Genomic DNA, 21,105 nt, shown 5'->3' on the forward strand with positions numbered 1-21,105 from the left:
AAATAGCTCTCTAGATCCCGCTTGCTCAAAGAATGAGTCTTTCTTAGTATTTAAAATCAAAATTAGTCCCAGTCACTATACTGGCAAGTCCAGAGCAGGGATCTCTTCACACAGTTATCCTTTTCTTCCTTTTCAGAAGGCGCTAGCTTCTTTTCCAACATCCCTATTATTCATGGTCTGTATACGAGTACCAGTACAGAAGAGACTGCCTACTACCTTTAGTATTACTTCCTTTTGTCATAAGGAAGTTTTAAAGAACTCCAAAAAGGCAGAAAAACAAGAAAGAGCAGAGATCCAGGTTCCCAAATAAACCATAAACAGAGTTCTCTTAATTAAACGTTTCTTCTACCATGAAGCTTAAATAAACCCTACAACTTCTTTAATAAAGCAAAATAAAACATCCTACCTTTTGTTTATAGGTTTTTCATCTTTCTCATAAGGCTTCACAAACCATTTCCCAATGCGTACAAAATTCCGATTCATTAAACACCTCTCCAACAGGTTGTGAACGGCTTTGAAAAGTAGAGTGCGACATTCGTAAGAAAGTCCATTCTCCCAAACACCATCTTCCTCTTCTGTAAGGCAAAGGGAAAAAATAAATTAGCACTGAATTCCATCCTATTATTTCATGCACATATCACAATATCTTTTTCACCCCCACAAGCTTTTAAGACATTCACAGCATAACATGCAACCAAAAAAGCCTGTAACATCCAGTTAATAACTCTGCTCACTTTATAATAGTATAACTGCTAAAAGCAATCAGCTATAAAAATATCTCATCTCCCACAAGAAAAAAAGATTCAACAGCTATTTGTACACAAAAGGAAACAACTAGCACCAGTACCTTACATATTTCAGCCTCTAAGATCACCGTATACTGATCTGTCCACAAGGTGGGTCATGTTTTGAGTACCCTGAATTACTTACCCTGAAGAGTTAGCTGACACTTACACTTAAAAACAAATTGCCCAAAGCCAAACTTTTAATATATCCTAGTGTCTTTAGCTACCATTGACTGAGGAAAGCTGGGCACAAATATCATTGGTCAACTGACCCTTAACATTCATCAATTTGCTAGAGGAAGAGGGGAAAAAAAAAAAATACCCAAATTCAGAAAACGGGTAGGAGCAACCTGATTCTCCCCAGAAGATTCTCACAACTGCAATTTTTCTCTTTAATTCAAAATAAAAAAAGAAAGATATTTAAGCAGGCTAGTCCTGCCTTCTGATGTATACATAGAATGGAAGAGGAAAACAGCAAGCAGAAAGACAAAGCCCAGTTCATACTGATAGGATTCTGAAGTGAAATGCCGAGATCTTACGTGCCCCACAAATGAGGCACAGTCATGGAATCCAACTTATACACGAGCCAAGTTGATTTGCCAAATCGGAAAGCAAGATTCATTACAAGAAGCTGTAATCCCTTCAACCACTCTGGCATATAACCAGTGTTTGAACGTAGTTTACGGGCCCTAGAAGTACATGCACTAGTCCAAAGAATTACAATGACATTATAATTACATTACACAAGGAAAATGAGGGACATTTGCAAGATCCTGTAGTATCTCTCTGTGATATCAATCATTCCCAGCAACACACTAGTATGGGGGATAATACAAGAAAACTTGAGATCTTGCCCTTAAATTACCAGCAGTCAGGTCTTATCTTTATGCCTACAATTCCTTGTATATCGTGTTTTACATATATCCCTAAGGATCTGCTCCTGGTCTCCTTGGACTAACCTAGCATAGTTATCCTTCTAATGCCATTGCTTTTATACTCCAGGTAGCAGCAGACAATAGAAGATTGTCTGACAGATAAGGAGACATATTTTTACTTCAGTCTCTGGATAGTCCTGGAATAATTTAGGTTGAAAGGGACCTGCGGAGGTCACCGGCTCCAACCCCAGCTCAGGAATTCAAAGTTAGAACAGGTTACTCATCTCTCACATTCATCGCCCCTCACGCCTTCTCTGCACACCTCCAAGAAGTGAGGCTCGGGTTCAGATTTACTTTTGTGCAACAGGTCTTACAATAGCAACCTCTCTGTTCGCCTCTCCTTCACAGAGGATTTTGGTTCAAATAGCTTTCCGCGGGTTTGCTCGATGGTCAGAAAACCTCAGTAATATAGCAGAGTCCTTGCATTTTAAATCTCCCTTTGAAATAAGCCCCTTCACCTTTATCTGGAAGCCACTTACAAGCTTAAAAGGTTGCAAAAGTATTAATTAAAGTCTCAATATCCTTAAATTAGAGAGCATGTAGAAAACCAGACACCTAAGAGTTTTATTTACAAAAACAAACTTACAGATTATTACAATAAACAATCCTTAAGACAAAGATGACAGAGAAAGGAATTTCAAGATACTATTGCAACCAGAAGGTGGTGGCCATATTTGTATATTGCTAGATGCCACACAAACGAAAGTACGTTTCCACTCGAGATTGGTACTGTGAGTTAAAGAAAATTACTCCCGGTATCCTTCTCTGAGGGACAGAAGAAGAATAAACAGCCCTGCCCATCATTTATAAATGAAGAGGTGCACACCATTACAAATGAATCATTACATGAAATAATTTTCTGGTAAAGACAAGGAAAAGCAAGAAACCACATCTCCTAAATAAGAGACCTCACCGTGACTTTCCCACCCCATCACCCCATTCCAGTTTTGAAGTTCAGCAAAAACTTGTTTTTAAAAACCATAAAGCTAAAAGACGATATAGTAACTCACTAAAGAAACATCGTACAAGAAGCTTGTAACAAAAAGCAACAAAGGTCCAAAGTCAAAGGGTGTAAAACCTTTGTGCCAAGAGGACGCATTTTCCCCCAGCTGGGAGGTCTGTAGACACACGCAAGCGAGCAGGCCGATCCTCCGGGCAGCTTTGCTGTTCAGCACATACGGCTCAACTGGTGGCAAACAAGCAGCTCAATAGAGCAAACATTAACTACAAAGCTTAATGATATTGGACTTTAACTGCACAATAAACTCCTCACCATTTCAAAGGTTAAATAGTTGGTTCCTATATGGCGCTCGTAATTTAAAAAATCATTCTGAGAACATCCCCTGCATCAATTATCTATTATAAGAGGAAATAGAAAGAGCTATTTCCAGCCTTTATGCCTAATTTTGTTTTGACATATTAGTGTATCAATGAGAAGAAAGACACTGAAATCGCAAAGATACTGAAGTATAATTCAAAGCTTGTATTTTCATAGTCATACTATGGACACAAAGGAGAGGTTTCAATTTTCTGAAGACACTACAAAGTGTTAGGTATTTCATTTAACATTAATAGTCACGCTGACAACCAAGTTATGAACAAAAGTTTACATGCAAGAACTTGCCACAAGATTGTAATTCTTAAGAGCTCTCCTAGCTGTCTTAGTTTATTGCTGAAACAGAGAGCTCTTAGATGAGCATATTATGTGGGGAAAGTGTCAGGCATTAGATGGAAATTACAATTAAAACTCTAATATTTAAAAAGACAGCATGCTGTAAGCATGCCTACTGATCAGGAAGAACGGCTGGTACCCAAAATAAGACCACCTGTTCAAACTGAAGCACATCTTGCTATAGAAAGGGAAGGTTAAATAAGATGACAGTTAAAGATACCCTCATTTCAGAACATTATTCAAATTCATGCAAAAAAATAGCAGTAAGTCTTCTGTGTCTTTTTGAAGTCTATTTAGTCATTCCCCCCTCCCCCTTTTTTAGAGTGGCGGATGGAAGGAGAGAAATATGACATCTGCTCACATCTCCCAGCTATTTTTCTTCTTCATTCAAATTGTTGTTTCTCAACATGAGAAAAATCCTCCCACTTAACAGAAATTGTACGAAGTAAACCAGTTTTAAAAAGAGAGGGAGAAGAAGAGGCACTTTTGTCTCCTAATCTTTCTTAAATGCAATAACTTAAAATGTTCAATCTGATAGTGATAATAAACCAAAATAAGTTGCTGACTCATTTTAAGAAGGTGTTAAGCCACAATTTCACTTCAGACGAGTGTTATCCACAAAAGTGCTCTGGCAACCTGAAGGTTACAAATATTTTGTTTTTGATTAGTCCTCTTAGCTGTTCAAACCACTAAACTCTTCTGTTACATACTTTTCTGTCAATTCATTAAACAAATATATATACATGTCATCCCACAATAACTTATTTTGTTCCCTCCCTCTTTATGCCACATATGAAGCAGAGAGTTCCCCTTAAAAGAAGCTAAAAATTATCAGGAAATGAAGAATTATTGGAAACAACGTCCAGGGAAAAGCAATTTTCATACTACACATAATAAAAAATTTTTCTCAGTCAACACCTCCTTGATAGTACCACCATCCAATTTTAATGAAACAGCTGTAGGAGGCTATTTGCTTTCAGTACTTTTATGTTCTACTTTACATTCTTCATACAGTTAACCTGCAACAATAAAGTTCATTTGTACCAATTATTAAATTATTATTATAAATTTTTCAATTTCTTAGTCAAGGGTTGCTAACAGATAAACATATCTTTGCTAAATGTATGCTTTTTGCAAGAATGCTAATTTTGAATTTCTTGAGTTATATTACAACAGATAAATACACAGTATTAAAAATTACATTTTCAAGAACACTTTTAAAGAATGTGGACTTTCCTCCTTCTTCCTTTCAACATATATTTGGCCACATCAGCAAAACACCAGTAAGCATCAACTCTTGGAAAGGCTGAATATGCTTACCATACCATTAAAAATATCTTCCTAATGCTCAATGAACCTCTAAAATAAACTATGCAAAGAAACAAACCACAGTCTAGCCTCCACTTTGGACTGCAATCCCCCCCCCAGTTACTTCAATTACACAGAGGAAAAATCCATTCCTTAGTATCATGACTGAGATGCATCTTTTAGAAGTATTACTTACCTTCCTAGGCCTCTTTTCTGTCATCATTTGACAGCATGCCAGTTATAGAAATAGGCTGATGCAAAACGGATTTATACAATGAAAACTCCCTATATAAACATCAGATTACAAGGGAAGTATAATAAGCAAAGTAGTGTGAAATTGCTGTTGTATCCAATATTGTAATAATACGATGGAAACACTTCAAGTAAAGTTTTCTATTTAAAAAACAGGGTTTTAAATTCAAATACTTTGACCAATTTTATTTAATCTCATAGCAAGAATTATCCAGTTAACCTACTGAAAAATAATTGAGGGCCTACATCCCTTATAAGTGCAAAGCAACAGATTTTGTGTGAAAAAAGGGACTGACTACAATTCAAAATTACCAACTTAACAATCCAAGCAAGACAACTTAAATTTGTTTCTAGTAGAGTTTTATCTGTTATCTACATTCACTGTAAAGAGGCTAGATATAAGACTCTAGATATCCAAACTAGTTGGAAAATTTAATCAACTGAGAAGCAAGCCAAACACAACCTACTGTCCAAAATACCATACTCAAAACATTCAGCACCATTACAAGTCAGTTTTTGTAGTGCTAGCCCTTTACCAGCATCACATATATAGGTTTTATGCCTCCTCTATCCAGCAGAAAAAAATAAAATACTTTTATATTACAAATTTAAATGTATGACCTTTTTGTAAGTGTGTAGCTCTGCTGCATTATAAGGATAACAAGGTAACAGCTTGCTTTCACTGTTTGTTGGGTGTAAGTTTGGCTGGTCTGGTCTGCATGGCCGCAAGAAAAGAAAAACTGAAAAACTTTCTAGCTGAATGTTCCAACATCCTCCTCCACACCGTCTTTGAGTAATTCCATATGCAGATACATTTTATTTATATTGTTAAATCTTACCCTTAGTGCCCATGGAGTCAGTGTTCTTATTTATACAGGTGCATTATGCGTGTGACATTGTATGTACAACCAACATAACATGATGCAAAATCCTCATTTACTGTGACAAAGTATTTTTCACCTTACTCCACAGATATCTCGGATGTTGGTCAGGAAAAAAAAGGAAAAAAAAAAGTTAAACATCATATTTGACCTGGTACTCGCACCAAGTCACAGAAGTTTTACAAAAACTGCTGGTAAGTGTTATGCAAAAATTACTGAAGGAGTCTTACTTAAGTGGACACATCTCTAACATGGAGGACTGAAGAAATGCTAGAGCACCAATGGACCACGCAGCAAGGAACATTCATAATGCCTTCTTATTACGTACACAGGAACATACATATCCGCCACAGGCAAGTTACTTAAGCTCACTGACATTAGGTGCAAAATTTTTAAGAAAGCATCCTTTTTTTTCCAGTAGAAGTTAAATGGTCTTAGGAAGCAAATGTTATTTTTTTTTAAAAAAAAAAAAAAGCAAGCCAGTAGCTGAACTATTTTCAAAGCTCACTTTGCCAACTACTTGCAGCTGGCAGGCTTTTTTGCAGAACCCTCGGTATGATAACTGGCTCATACTCTGGTTTCCACTGTATTAAAAGTAATGAGACATTCAGTGCTGACATCAGCACAAATCAACCAATTCACAGATTTGTTTGGAGACCAGGATTTGATCTATAATGCACATATATTGAGAACTACTCAACACATACAAGTCTTCGCTGCCACGACTGTTGCTGTTTTTACCATACAGTATCAACAGACAAGCATCAGTATACAGACCTTTCTCCTTTTTCTTTAAAGCTCTCCTACAAGCCCAGCAAGGAGCTAAGACTAGCATTATTTTTATACATTTATGCCTTGCAGAAGCACAAGGAAGACTGCTCAGCAAACAAAAACTGATTAGCTTGATATATGACAGGTACGAGGAAAACTCTAATTTTTAAAGTAAATTAACAAGATTTAATAGACACCAGAACAAAAAAAGATGCATCTTTTAAAGGGTGAGCTGTAAGATGCAATTTGAAGGTCAAAGGCATACAGAAGCATTCCCCTATCCAAGCATCAATCAAATTGTAACCATTTCCTTGGGACTATGTCTTGTACATAATTCATACCCAACTGTTCTCAGGTTTGAAACCATCTACTGCCAATTTAAAAAAATCCAAGTATACAGGTAGCCTCTTTAAAACAAGAAAGAACCTATCTGATAAAATAACTCCTGATCAGACCAGTGAGAGACCGTTGCCTTCTGAAATTTGAAGAGCTGTCCTACTTTAAGGTTTGAGTTGCAGGAATTACTATAATCAAGCCTCACTGCCACAACAAAAACATAACCTTTGAGGTTGTTAGAGGATAAAATAACATTTCACTAACTTCTGGCTGCCTCCATCCATGCTGGGGTAGAAATAGACTTATCATTTTTTGGTATTACATACAGTAAGTAGCTTCCAAGGGAAGGGGGGGGGGGGGGGGGGGAGATTTGAGTGCAGTCAATATTACTGATCAATCAGCATCTCTGAACAAGTCTCCTTTTGACATGCCCCCAGGCAACAACAAACCCTGACCATCAACAAGACAGTTATCCAAGGCTTGATAAAAGAATTCAGATATAGCCAGTAGCTGGCATTCAGACATAACTCCAGGGCAAAGAGTGAACTTCTAGAATGTACAGGCTGGGGAGAGAGAGAGATAATTTATTTTTTTTATTCTGATATGCGTAGATGTACACCCACAAAACAGCACACCCCCTCTTGAAGTGATCTTGGGAAGGCACTCTGTAGGGGACAAAAGGATTCTTGAAGGCTGCCGTATTTCAAATCCTCGAGGGTTGATAACCAAGATGCGTTCCAGACAATGAATGTCCATTGTTCATTGAAACTACAAATCACCAAAAAAGTCAAAAACTGTCAAAATACTGACCTCTCCTTAACAGGCATAGTTTCATACCAAAGGAAACCAAAACCAAGAGTTAACAACACTGCCCTGGCATATTTCTACCTACAGCTCATTCAACGCCCGCTTCCCCAGAGGCAATAAAGGACATGCTAGCAGCAGCAAGACTGCTCTGAGCCCCTCTCTTCCTCCCTCGCCCCGTTCTTCAGGACAATTCTTCACCTACTGAGTAGAAAAGTTCTAAATGAGGCAGCACCTTAACCTTCAGCAGCAAACAATTTCCAACCAATTTTGCAGGCAACAAGCCTCTACGAGGAAGTAATTTATCTTTCCCATTGAAAATGTAACAAGCAATCACTGGGAGAACAGGGCAACGTGAATTACCAGGAGAAATTGTCCACCAATGAAAAAAATCCATTAGGTCTATGACAAAGGTCAGATAACATTGTTTGGGTTCAGCCATAATTCTTTCTTGTATGAGGTTCACATTAAGATTTTGTGCAACGGGAAAGAGAAAAAGTGCAGGTGCAGGCACTCCTCAGCCATCTCTTCCACAATCTAGCTGATTAATATCTTTATCAACTTCTGGTCAGAAGAGCCAAGCAGACTAACACACTCTAAGAGATTATAATGCCTCCTTTTAATTAAAAGGAGACAAAAACATGCCTGCAAAAACCAAGACGTCAGATACAGCTACACATAGGCATAGGTAACAGTCTCATGAGCGATAAGCATTTATGTAGAAAAACATCCAACAGCAAGACGTGTAGAATAGCCTCTCTACCGAAGTGCAGACATCCACAGGTGACCTGAACAAAGAAAATACCCAGAACAAGTGCAAAGACATGGCTGGGAGACTCCGATCTTCCACTGTCTCACCCTTATACCCTAAGAGGGGTTAAGAGTCGGTAAGTGCCTAGGATGATACATGCTTATCTACCTGTGCAAAAGTGTAATTCCGTAAAAGCATAACTACATGCTGATCTAAAAGTTCAGCTACAAAACACCGCTATTTTTACAACGTACCTCTACACTAAATCACTAGTAGATAGATTCAAGAGAGAATGCAAAGAAAGTTGCTCAGACAAATAATTTTGATGGCCAGGTAGTGCAGAAATGCACTCTCCAAACAGCTTAACTTTTATTCGATCTTCCACTCAAAAAATAATGTAACATATTTGTCTCAATTTAATCCCACCGGCCAACAGCATAACTTTTGCACAAGTGTTGGTCTTTGCTCAGGGCAGGCCCAGGCTAAAAATAGCATTTAGTCTAAGTTACATCCCAGTCATACAAAGGATGTTCCCTGCAGGTCAAGACTGAGGTTATTCACAGGGCAAAATAAGGAAGCCTTAAATGCACTAAAATATCAAGCAACCTACAATGTAAGTGCCCTTTAAAATGCAAAGTTCTTAGTTCCAGGACAGATGGGAATAAGAGCAACATCTCAATCTTTGAAGTCAATTATTCAAAGACATAAACATCATTTTAGTGCGTCAATTGTTTTTCAGACCATATTGTTTTTGTATGAAAATTCCACCCATTATTAAACTGTTTCAAGTCAACTTCCTCAGTGGCACTTCAAACTCGTATTTGTTCTTCAGCTATCCACAAACGCAGACAGCATTAACAACTTCTGGTTACCAGGTCACCAAACCTTGGTCTCATTTTACACTTCAGTAATCTGAATACTGTACATTATTTGAAAGGAAATTGGAGTGATGTGACTTTTCTTTTTTCTAGAATGAGCGTAGTCTCACCACTAGACTTACACAGATCACTTAAAAACCTAACTTTTTTACCTTACTGATAAGCAACTGGAAAGCCATCTACTTTGGGAATTGAGATCAAGAAGTAAACATTTTCAAAATAAGGTGTCAAATAAGTACAACATTACGGAGAAATATAAATATTGTCAGTCTTTCAGAAGTTTAAGTTTGAAAGCAGGTACAGGTTCGGAGCACTGGGAAAGGGGGAAAGAGAAATCATAAAAATACAAGGTTTAGAGATTCTTGCATGAAAACAGCAGGCTAGTTTCAGATGCCTTCTTCTGAGGGCTTCTAACCGATGATTTGATTTCCAATCAAAACAGCTCCATACGGTTCAAGAGTGGCCCAGACCTCTACAATTCTTATTACATAATAAAATGGGGTTTACTATTTGAATTTGAAAGTTCTAATTGCCCAACAAAAAGGATCTTATCAAAACATGTTTAAGACATCACTTCTGAATCACAGGCACAGCTTTAGGCACAGCTTTCTTGTGAAGAAGCTGCCAAAATTCATAGGCTTGGGTTTTTTGCTTTTTTCAAAAGAAACAAGTGAGGAGCAAAAACTTGTTTCTTGAAAATCCAGCAGCCCAAGACAACCTAAACAGAGACAGTACCTGTTTGATCCCTGCGCTGCTGTAATAATTTGGCTTTTCTGAGAGCTCTTTCCGCGACCACCATAAACTCAAAAGGTGCAGATTGTAGCAATAAATTTATCTTGTCTATAGACAACAGTTCATCTAGTACAGATTTTCAAAAGGCTGGCAGAAGACAGCCCTGAGTAACGGCATCCTTTCACTGTCCAAAAGAAGGTATTCATTTCCTCCTACCTGAGAGATCATGATGAATAAGGTCAGCAAAGTTGGGGTCATCACCCCACCAAAATATCCACAGCTCCCTGCGTCCAGGCCTCTGGTCTCGGCGCCAAACACTGAGTACATCCGCCTTCAGACAGCGACTGAAGCTGCTCAAAATAGGGTCCTCTTCCGTGACCGGAAAGAGAATTGGGGCAGATGTTGGACCCTGCCATACATATCGCTTCCATTTAATCCCAGTTAGATCAGCCTAAGGGAAGGAAAAGAAACAACTGTCAGACACTGGGATAGGTACATCCCCAACAGAAACATCCTGCTGTAACAAGATGATGGCACAGGAAGAGGCGGGTGGAAGGAAAAAAGGAGGGATTAATCCAACAAAATTGAACAGAAACCATACTTGTAAGTTTTGTGTACCTTAGAAGATAAACTGGAAATAATCAGGCACCCTGTTTTAAAATCTCCTTTAATAACTGCAGGAAAGCAAGAGCTGTTCATTTTCACTGCAGCTTTAAGATTACAGAGAGAAAAGTCAGATTTGATTTAAAATAAAAAAGTGAAAGATGAGTGAATAATGTGACTATTTGCAGGCTGCAACTGTCTAATCTACTAAACAATTGCCTTAGTGAAGAACGTCATTCTTTTTGCTTATGGCACACGCTACCTTTTCAATCCAAGATTACTCGAAGCAAATATAGTAAGCTAATACATAAAGTAATAGAGTAAATCAAACTCAAGCATACCTTCTTCCAGTCATCTACTACTTTGGAAAATTTCACAAGTTTCTCCATTGTAAAAAATTCTCTATATCTCACACAGGAAGCCTCTCAAGTACACTTGTTTTACCAAGACCTACCGCACTTTTCATTTCTCACACCACAGTTTAAGAACTTAAATCCTGTTTTTATCATTCAATTATGTATATCAGACTTGCGTTCACATTGATTATGATCCACTAAATCCCCTTCTAGGCAAAAATTCATTTGACTTTATAAAGTGAAAGAGTTACTGCTATATGTAATGGGAAACAGACAATTCCTGGATTATCTACAATGTAATACCATACCAAGTTTTAGCGCTAAGTTTTTTCACAGGAGGACGGTCACCTTAAGGCACATTAGGGGAGGCATTGCCCCTGGGTTCTCTTTGAGAAGGGAGAACAAGGTAGGCTGGCATTTGCTAAGAAGTCACTCATTTTTTTTCTTCCCAACATGACAACACACCAAAGATTACTGCAACATTTAAACCTAACATGGCAGCCTTCCCACCTTCAGAAGGAGAAGCGATTTAGACGAAAGGTAGGGAGTCTGCAACAGTTGATACTTTAGAAAGACTTTAGGATTTTAAAATGCACTAATATGGAGCTGCAGGCCTGATGCAGGCTGCAGACACGTTCAGGCTGTCCAGATTCCCCTCCGTCCAAAAAACATTAGCACCACAGCTTGGCACAGGCTTTTACTTATAACAGTCTCTAGAATAATAAATATCAGGCAGTCAGCTAAGATTAGCTAATTTGCACTAAAAAGCAGATGAAACAGCTCAGCACAGCCACCAAAAACTGCATCACAGTCCAGTTAAATCAAATTTACTTTCGGAGCTACCAAAAAAATCAGCAATTTGAAGGATTTCATACTTGGGTTTAGAAAGACTACAAAATGGTGCACAACAAAACATAAGGTACCACCGCTTCACAGGGAGCACATCAGCAAAAGCAGACCTCCAGAATCAAAACAAGCAGGAAGAGATTCACTTTAAAAAGCAGGGACGAAGCGGGTTGGGGCGGGGGGGGGGGGGGAGTAGGCTCAGATTTGTCTGGGATGTCAGGAGTGGGGAGAGAAAAGAGAAAGTTCCCCGAGACGTGGGGCTGGAAGAAGGAGGAGGAGGAGCAGCAGATCTCCTTACCTCCTGCGAGAAATCAAACGTTCAGAAGCAAGAGATGGGAAGATAGGGAGAAAGGCGGAAAAGTTGGAGGCGAGGAAAGCGAAGGAAAAGGCCAGCTGCGGGGAGGATACTATCCAGGAAGAAAGCGGAGGGAGGGGCAAGGCGAGACAGACAGCGATGGAGGGGGAACCAGAGGGGCATGGGAGAGTTGGCTGGCTCCAGGCAGGGCCTACTCCGAGGACTCATCCAACAGAAGCTATGCTAAAAATGGCTGCTTTGCTTCCACTACCCCTTCCTCCCCGCCCCCAAAGCTCCTCTCTCCCCCACTCTGCCGCTATCGTGCGTGTGCCTGCCGGCGGCCGAGGCTTACCAGGCAGAAGAGGTTGGAATGGCAATCCTCCAGGCTGGCCCCGTTCGGCACGAAGCAGGAACTCATCCTCACAGCCACAACCCACACGCCATTATCCCACAGCCTCCGACAAGAAAGAAAGAGACAGACAGAGAGGGAGAGAGGGAGAGACAGACAGCGAGAGGGAAAGGGGGAGGGGGGAGCCAGGCACACGCACAAATAATAATACAATTAAATAAGGGATTTACGGACAGAAACACACACGCACGCGAAATAGTGGCAGGATAAATAACCCGGGAGGACAGTGGTATCGGAGAGGGGGGTAAAAAAATATATTAAAAAAAATTTAAAAAAAATTTTTTTTTTTTTTTAAAGAGAAACTCGGAACGTTTTCTCTTCTTCTGGCTATCAAACGGGGGAAGAGGGGGGTAAAGCCACGGTGGAAGGGGAGAACAGAAAGAGGGAGGTGGTAAGTAATCCAACGACGGGGAGATTAAGATCAAAATCCTCCCTGTTCCTCTTGTCTTCTCATTCACATAAGGAGGGGAGGGAGAGGAGGTAAGGTGAAGGGGTAATTGATCCAACAAGACTAAAAATGGGGTAATTAATCCAGGGGGGCTAGGGGTAAAAATCGGCTGACATCCCTCCTTCCTCTCTTCTCAGATGCCAAGCAAGAGAAGTAGGAAAAAATAAATAATCCAGTGGGGGCAATTAATCCAGAAACCTCCCTCCTCTTCCTCCTGTTTCTTTAGTCATCAGACGAGAAAGGGGCAAATCGTGGAATGACTGGGAAGGATTGGCTGTGGGAGAGAGAAAAATCCAGGCTCGTCTCTTCGGAGTCCGAGGGCAACAGGGTGTGGGGGGGTCAGACTCTTCTCCCCTGCTCCAAAAATATTCCAAATAAATTAAAATTTAAAAATCATAAAAACAAACTTCAGGGGCCAGAAGCAAGGCGAGTCTGAAGAATTCGTAAAGGCAAGACAAGAAAAATTTCCTGGGGTGTACCCCAAAAAAGCATCTGCGGGGGCAGGAGAGGGGGGAAGGTATTCCTTGAGCGAGAAAGGCCGCAAAAAGTCTCCTCGGCAGCCCAGCGGGGGATTAAATTCCCCTGTGGAAACCCCCCCCTCCCCAAAAAGAAATACTCTTCGCAGAGAGGGCGAAACCAAAATATCCTCCGTTGGGTAAAAATCCTTCCGTGGGGAAAGGAGGGAGGGGGAGAGGGGTGGAAGGAGGAAATTGCGGGCGACCCTCGAAGTCTCTTCGGGGAAGGATGGAGGAGTCTCCCAGAGGCCGATCCCCAGTCTTTTCGGGGGAGGAGGAAGGGGTAAATCGCAGAGTGTCTTCAGGGAGGCTCGGCCCCCCCCAGCTGTCCTCCGGGGCCGAGGGAGCCCCACAAAGTCCACACGGCTGGGCGGGTCTCTTCAGGGGAGCCCGGACCCCGCCAAGTTACCGCCGAGAGCCGGAGAAGGGGGGGGATCCGGGGCAGGGAGGGCCCCCTCCACCGCGCCAAACCCCGCAAGACCCCTCCGTGCGGGGGGGGGGGGGGGGGGGGGGGGAAGTCAGCCGGGGAGGGACCAGCCCAGCTGCGAGGCTGGTGCCTTAAAAAAATAAAGAGAAAAAAATTAAAAAAAAAAGGGGGGAGGGGAAAGGGGAGAAAAATATAAAATGATCGTCTTCGAGCGGAGCGGTCTCTTCTGCGGACGGGGGGGGAGCGAGCCCCGAGACCCCCCCGGCGGGGCGGGGGCCCCCGCTCTCCTCAGGTGAGGGGGCTCCGGGAGGGCCGGCGGCTGCCGCGGGAAGGCTCCGCGCCGCCCCGCTGCGGCGTCCCCGCGGGGGCAGTGGGCGGAGGGCCCCCTCCCCGAGGTCTCCTCGGGAGGGCGGGGAGGCGGCGGCCGAGCCCCGGGCTCTCCTCAGCCGGAAGGGCCGCGGGGGAAGGGGGTCGGAGCCCCACAATTCCCGGCCCCGCCGCCGCCGTGCGCCGAGACAGAGGGACGCGGCGGCCGCCGCCGCCGCTGCTGCTGCTGCTGCTGCTGGCGGAGTCGGTGCCCCGAAGCCCCCGCCGGCGGGTCTTCTCCTCGCTTCTCCTCAGCGGTGCCTCTGTCGGCGGCTGCCCGGCCGCGGCATCCTGGTCAGCCGGCTCCCCCTCAGCGCGTCTCCCCCATGTCGCGTCGCGGCCGGAGCGGGGAGGGGGAGGGGGGATTCTTCTCCCGTTTAATTCCGAGCCCCTTTTTCTTTAATGGCGGCCACAGGGACGAGAGTCGGGGCCCCCCTGCCGCGCTCTCATTGGCCGGCGCGCCGTCACGTGGGCCCGCACCGCGATGGCCGCCGCTGGGGGAAGGAGGCTGCAGCGGCGCCGCGCGGCCGCCAGGCGCGTGAGAGCCGCCCGCCGTCCTCGTTGGGAGGCCGCCATCTAGCGGCCGCGGCGGGCCCTGGCGCCGCGGCACCCGAGGCCGCGGGTTCGAGTCCCGCAGGGCCCCGCAGCCCGCCGGCCGCCCCCCGCGGCTCCCGGCCCCCTTGGGCACCAAATCGGGGGTGTAGGGGAAGGCGTTCCTCGGGCGTCCGCCACTGCCGGTCAGCCTGGGGCCAAAGTCCGGGCACGGGCTGCCCCACCGGCGAAGGAAACGCTGGCCCGGGCCCCCCTCCCGCAAGTTCCACCCCTTGGCAGAGGCTTCCCGAGGTTTGTGCTCAACACCGTGCTGGTGCTTTGCACCGGGGAGCAAAGTCCATGCTAAGGATCCCGGAGCCTCTTTAAAAAGATACGCAAGCATTCGGAAAGCTGGCGTTAATATTTAATGCGAGCATTAATGCTTGCACTAGTCCCACGGACGTAGCGTCTGCTGGAGCAGAACCGTACTCCAAAATTCAATTTTTTTCCATGTATACATATTGTGCAGTTCGTGGGGCTGAAGTAGGTGGTTTCTCTGTTACTATACACACAGATTTGCAGAAGGACTGTGAGATTATTCAGAATTAAGATGCTACAGTGACAGTGAAAGCTATTTTTAAGAGATATTTGGAAAGTATATGCATCTCGTTAATCCTCTCGTATTACATATTCATTTTCTATGCGATGGCTTGCACACAGAATGTCGAATTTTAAGTTACTATATACCGAATTTTTTGACTGCAAAGTTAAAGTGGAAACACAAACCCGTGTAAAGTGCCTAAAGTAAAAGGAAGACTCGAATGTCTCGGCTAACGTGACATTCACATTAAAATACGATACGTTCATGCAACAGCAGCACATTGCATCACAACTATGCAACATGATGATGTTTCAAAGGCCCTGCAAATTATTTCAGGACTCACGCACAAGACGAGCGGCAACCTTCTGCAAATGTCTTGATAGAGTAGGAGGAAAGAAGGACACTCTATAAATAAATTTATATGATAAGTTAAAAAAAAAAAAAAAGTGAGGCTAGATATTTTCACCAAGAGAAACTTTGAAGATTTACTCACACTAAGACTATTTTTGTATGTCAGTGTAGGCAAGCAAGAGTCTTCTTTTTATCTAAATAGAACCAGAGTATTTTTAACGCAGGAGATTCATTCCCTCGCCGCTCATCGCAGCATGGCAGCTGGGGACGGAGCTGGGATGCGGGGGGAGGGCATGTGGAACCAAACCCTTTCCAAGTGGAACAGATGGTTTTCTCCGCGGTGACTGCAGACGAGGACCGCGGTGCGAGGAGGATTCACTCTGCGCCGGCGCTCAGAACCCGCTGCTCCACGCTGCAGTGGGTGCCGAGGGGCACGCGAAGGCCCTCCAAAGTTTCAACGCGCCGCTTTGCTCGTTAGAGCGATTATCTTACTGCGCGGAGAGATGCTATTAAGTCACACCTCCCGAAGGAGAAATCCAGTGCTTTGAAGGAAATAAAAGAAAGCAGCATTTGGCATTAGTAGGCAAGAGCTGGTATGGTTTTCCCTCTAAGAGGAAAAAGTATCCTTTGGTAAAACCGGGATTTCGGAGAGAGAACGGAAATCCAGTACGATGACTCCGCATGGACCTGATGCACAGCAACGTACTCTTGCATTTCCACACTGATTTCAGAACGACACCAAATTTTCACTAGCTGCAAATCCACTTCTTTTGCCTGAAACAGCACGGCTCAACGTGGGGTAGAGAGGCTTAATCTAGCGTCTAACACTGGTTTTGGCATTGATTCACTTCACAGTTTTGAGGAACCCAGCTTCTGTGTCTTGGTTTACTTACTCGTAAAACACATTTTGAGATCCAGTTCATTAGTACCTACATATTAGTCACAATAGACACTTATATAGGATCCCAGCACAGTCAAGTGCAGAACATAATTTTTCCAGTAAACATAAATACAGGATAAAGAATTAATAAACTATTGACAAAAGAGGAATGAAAACTAACACATCAACTAGAGATTTTTTTAAGAGTCATTCCCTTCCTGCCTCATCTCCGAATTCCAGAACCTACAAGCCACCAGCTTTCCCAGTTACATGTACAGCACTGAATAGCAGTAAGATGCACAGGGTAACAGTCATATCCACCTTTGGCAAATTTTGGACCTGAGACATCGCTGCCCTTTGCATACTGTACATGCTATTTGGGAAATAAAACCTCCTTAAAAATGGGGATGAGGCAGATAAAAAAAAAAACCCAAACAAAACAAAACCATTGTGGAAAAAATGCTATTGAAAACATGCTTCTATTTTTTAGATAGGTTCTTATATAGTTCTCATCTCTGCAACTTCCAGAAGTGCATTAAGCTGCATAATTAGCATCTGTCACATGTAGCCTTTTCCTTCCCTCTTCCTCTCCCTAGAGGGAAACTGCATGAAGAAATTTTAATATAAATTTTAGTATATACACTGTGCAGTGCATTCATATTAGGAAAGATAGTCAAGCAAGTTTCTGCTCAATCTTAGCTTCATCTTTCTGTAATACAAACTTCAGCAGTTAAAAAAAATGCTACTGATCCAATTTAAAAATTAACTAGTCTTTTGGAAAGACAATGGTAGTGGGGGTGGGGGCGACATGATCCCCATTGCATCAGATTTAAACCAGTGGAATTGTTAGGAACTGGGCGGTTAACGCTAGGCACTCGTCCCGGAATTATATCCTTACACGCTCACATAGCCACCTTGAAACATCTAGCCAAAAGTAGTAAGGGATAAGTGATTTTCCTCTTTAGTCAAAAGTATTTATTTTGACAGGAATAATGATATTTTGAAAAGCATCAAAACAAAAAGTAGGACTTTATATTGCTTTTTTGTTCACATTGGAAGATACTCCACTGTTGAATATAAAAAGTCAATGGACTATAGCATCTCCTAGTGAATCTCTGTAGACGAACTTAAAAGAAGATGCTACCTTTTAGAAGACTAAAAAGAAAGAAATGCAGCTTAAGAACAATAGCAACATGAAAAACGATGACATTGTTTAGCATTTGCTTTCCATTCAGGCACTCTCCTAATTTTTCAAAGTATTTATTTTCTACTGAATTAGTTCAAAGAAAATGGAGATTATAGGATGGCACATATTGCCAACAACCTGAGGTATGTAGTGCAGACTCAATGCTTAGGCTTCAGCTACAGAGGTGGTAATTATTGTAATTGGGCCACGTGAAGCAAATATATCACGTAGCATAGAGTTCAAACTCATGCCAGTCAGTCTCCAGTTGGCACCAACAGTTCTATCAGGAGGATACAGAGGTCTCAGCAGGACTTACTATTGGCAACTGTTCAACAGTTCTCTTCTCCAAATGGTTTCGAGGGGATTTGGGTGGGAAGAAAGATGATCTTTAACAAATTAAACTACCTAAAAATGGCTAGATGCCCAGAGCCACCTAGTTTGCATTAGTTACTACTACCAAACAATTTTAAAAAGACTAAAAATATCATTGCTGTAAAGAAATGTCTATCCGGCTTTAACAATATGATCAGATCACTGCAAAGTTACCCAAACACGTACTGTACACCATACTACGAGTATGTATGTAAATACATCCCAAGTAAAAGGTATAGCAGAATTTTTACACGGTGTCTGTTCCTCAGAAAACAACTAGCTCAGGTTACTGGAATCCAAGTATGCCTATAAGGGCATGCCATATAGTTTCAAGAAATTAGAAGACCACTTACTTTTTAATTAAAAGTGACAACAGCAAAGCCCCCACAGGAGATAAGATTAGGGGGGCTGTTTATTTCCCACTAGTATTTATCTTACAGCATTTGTAAGGTGTCTGTAATTGTGGTGTAAAACATAATTTAGATTTGCACTGTTTTCACAGGAGACCCTGCTCTGTGCCATATTGATGTTCAGCTCCTTTGTTTAGATTTTGCGAGAATGCTTTTTTCAAATGGTGAATATGTCATTTTTAGCAGAGGTCTCTAAGAGAAGATTTGAGTTTAATGCACAGCAATAAAAGAGGAATATGAGAATTCTTGCTCTCTTTAGTGTCAGCTTTGGTTAAGACGTATGAATGCACATGAATAGTCTTGTCAGAATCTCTGGGGCTACTGACATTCAAGATCTAACATATTATTACTTCTGACCAGAACATTAGCTGCTATGCGGTAAGGAGAAGCGAAAGAGAAAAAGATAGGACCACTCCCTGATCAGACAGAGATTGTTATGTATTTCTCTGCTTGGAAATCTCTGAACAGAACTTTTCTGCTGTGAAAATGCCATGCTTATTTTCTCCAATCTGAGATGAATGACTGTGCATACTCTTTAAATCTGCAGCAGGAAAACCAAAACAAATCATCGTTTAATGCCTGATCTTGCACCTTTTATTCATGGAAAGGATCCCAGTTAACTCATATAAATAAAGACTGTATAACCAAGTATTACATCCTTGTAAAGGATGCCTGCTCATCAGAAGAAAGGTTCTCGCATTTCTAGCTGCTGACTCTACTTTTTACCACTGAAAGTTGCTTTGAACTACTAGTTTCAGAGGAAAAATAAACTAATTAAAGGATTTCGGAAAAATAAGATAATTTAAATTCAAATATCAGTACGTCTCAAATCTGGCTACCACTACAATGGAAAGGTTCATTCACCAGAAGCAAAAATCTTACAATGTGCTTCTGGCTGAGTTAAGAGAAAATCTATTTCAGGGATTTTTTTGTTGCTGCTGTTAACAATTTGTCGCCAAATAAATTGAATTATTCAAAAGCATTGAAATTAGTTTAATCAGTATGTTTGTCTTCTGAAATTCGAGATGAATGAGTACCTTTCATTTATAGTGCAACAAAAGAGAATATCCTGCACTTCGCAACTGAAGCTACCTTTAGTCCACGTTCACGAGTTACAGCATGTCAGACAAAGAAAGCGATTTGTTTGGTGCAATAAATGATAGCAGACCTTTACATATTTGAAGTGCAACAGATGGTCTTCCAAGAAGAGCATAATGACTGGCAGACAGTACACTTCGTTAGAGTGGCTTGGAATGTCTTCAGCAATTACACAGAGAGTGACAGGGAAGCCCTGTCATCTCTATGATTATTCTCATGTAAATAGCTGTGATTTCCCTGTTTAGATGCTAAAATATTGTATCCTCCAAAACCCGACAAGCTAGCCAGTGAACTGGAAAAGGAAGCACCTTTGGCCCTCCCAAGACTATTCAAAATGAGGCTCCAAATGTTTTGTCACCTGAGAAAAAAGATGTAAGTAGAAAAAAAAATAAATTAGCATGAAAAGGAATCAACTTCGGGCACGTAACTGTAAAACTATTAATCCACAGCCAAGTATTCCATGGAAATGTAATTTATGAGAAAAGGAAGGTTTAAAACAAGGTCCTTCAGACATTTAGGAGCTGGGAGGTCTACATGTGGAATATCTGGGGGGGGGCGGTGCGGGGACGGACACAGGACGACACACGACCCCAAAAGACTAGATTACTGAATTTCCTTTGGGAAACTCACGATTTTCGAAGAGTCCTCTTCAACATGAAACACTGTAGCTACAGTTCTTCAGGGCAGGGTAAAGTGAGCTTTTCTGAGGCTGTGACAGAGTCTTTCCATTTTCATAGACAAGCTATTCCACAAGCCAGCAATTAAGAGTTATAATAAACAAAGAGAGTAATAAAATGCTGATCTTTAATACTGTATATGTGGGTTAGAAAAATTTAACTTCCATCCCTCCCTCCCTTCCCCCTAATCCTAGAATTAGTCTTTTCTGTTATAACATCTTCCCCACCAAATTCACACTAAGTAAAATTTTATGTGGCAACATAAACACAACCAAAATGTGTCCTTTAACAATGTAACTTAAATGTTGATGGAATCATAACTGCATTACTCCCTCTCCAATTAGCAGCAGCATTCTTTATGTTTGCTTATGAAGCGTAAACTGTTTGCTTGTCACTACAAAGACCTTCTGTAGAGGACTTAAAAAAAGAGCCACAGCAATTAAAATGACAACAACAGAGGTGGATTGGTCACATTATGACAGAAAATATCCAGCTGTTTATTTCCAGCAAGAGGACACACCGACTATCTGAAATACTATGAACAAATTTTGTCAATCTACATAATGCTGATGGATATTCTGGCAAAAGTACAGATTTCCAAGGAAGGAATAGACTAACATAGAACTAAA

The 21,105-nt window shown here is 41.8% G+C and overlaps 1 protein-coding gene across 1 annotated transcript in view; it reads right to left on the reverse strand.

Moving 5' to 3' along the window:
• Positions 1-12,642, reverse strand: part of MED13 (mediator complex subunit 13) — a 55,340-nt gene extending 42,698 nt beyond the window's left edge. The window contains exons 1-3 of the mRNA XM_075719746.1: positions 12,558-12,642; positions 10,322-10,556; positions 407-575 (exon numbers count right to left, since the gene is read on the reverse strand). Of these exons, the coding sequence (XP_075575861.1) occupies positions 407-575; positions 10,322-10,556; positions 12,558-12,623 (470 nt within the window). The 5' untranslated portion in view covers positions 12,624-12,642. The remainder of the gene's footprint in view (positions 1-406; positions 576-10,321; positions 10,557-12,557) is intronic.
• Between the last annotated feature and the right edge of the window lie 8,463 nt (positions 12,643-21,105).

This window comes from Pelecanus crispus, chromosome 12 (genome assembly GCF_030463565.1).
Source record: "Pelecanus crispus isolate bPelCri1 chromosome 12, bPelCri1.pri, whole genome shotgun sequence".
In the NCBI taxonomy this organism is placed as follows: Eukaryota; Metazoa; Chordata; class Aves; order Pelecaniformes; family Pelecanidae; genus Pelecanus; species Pelecanus crispus.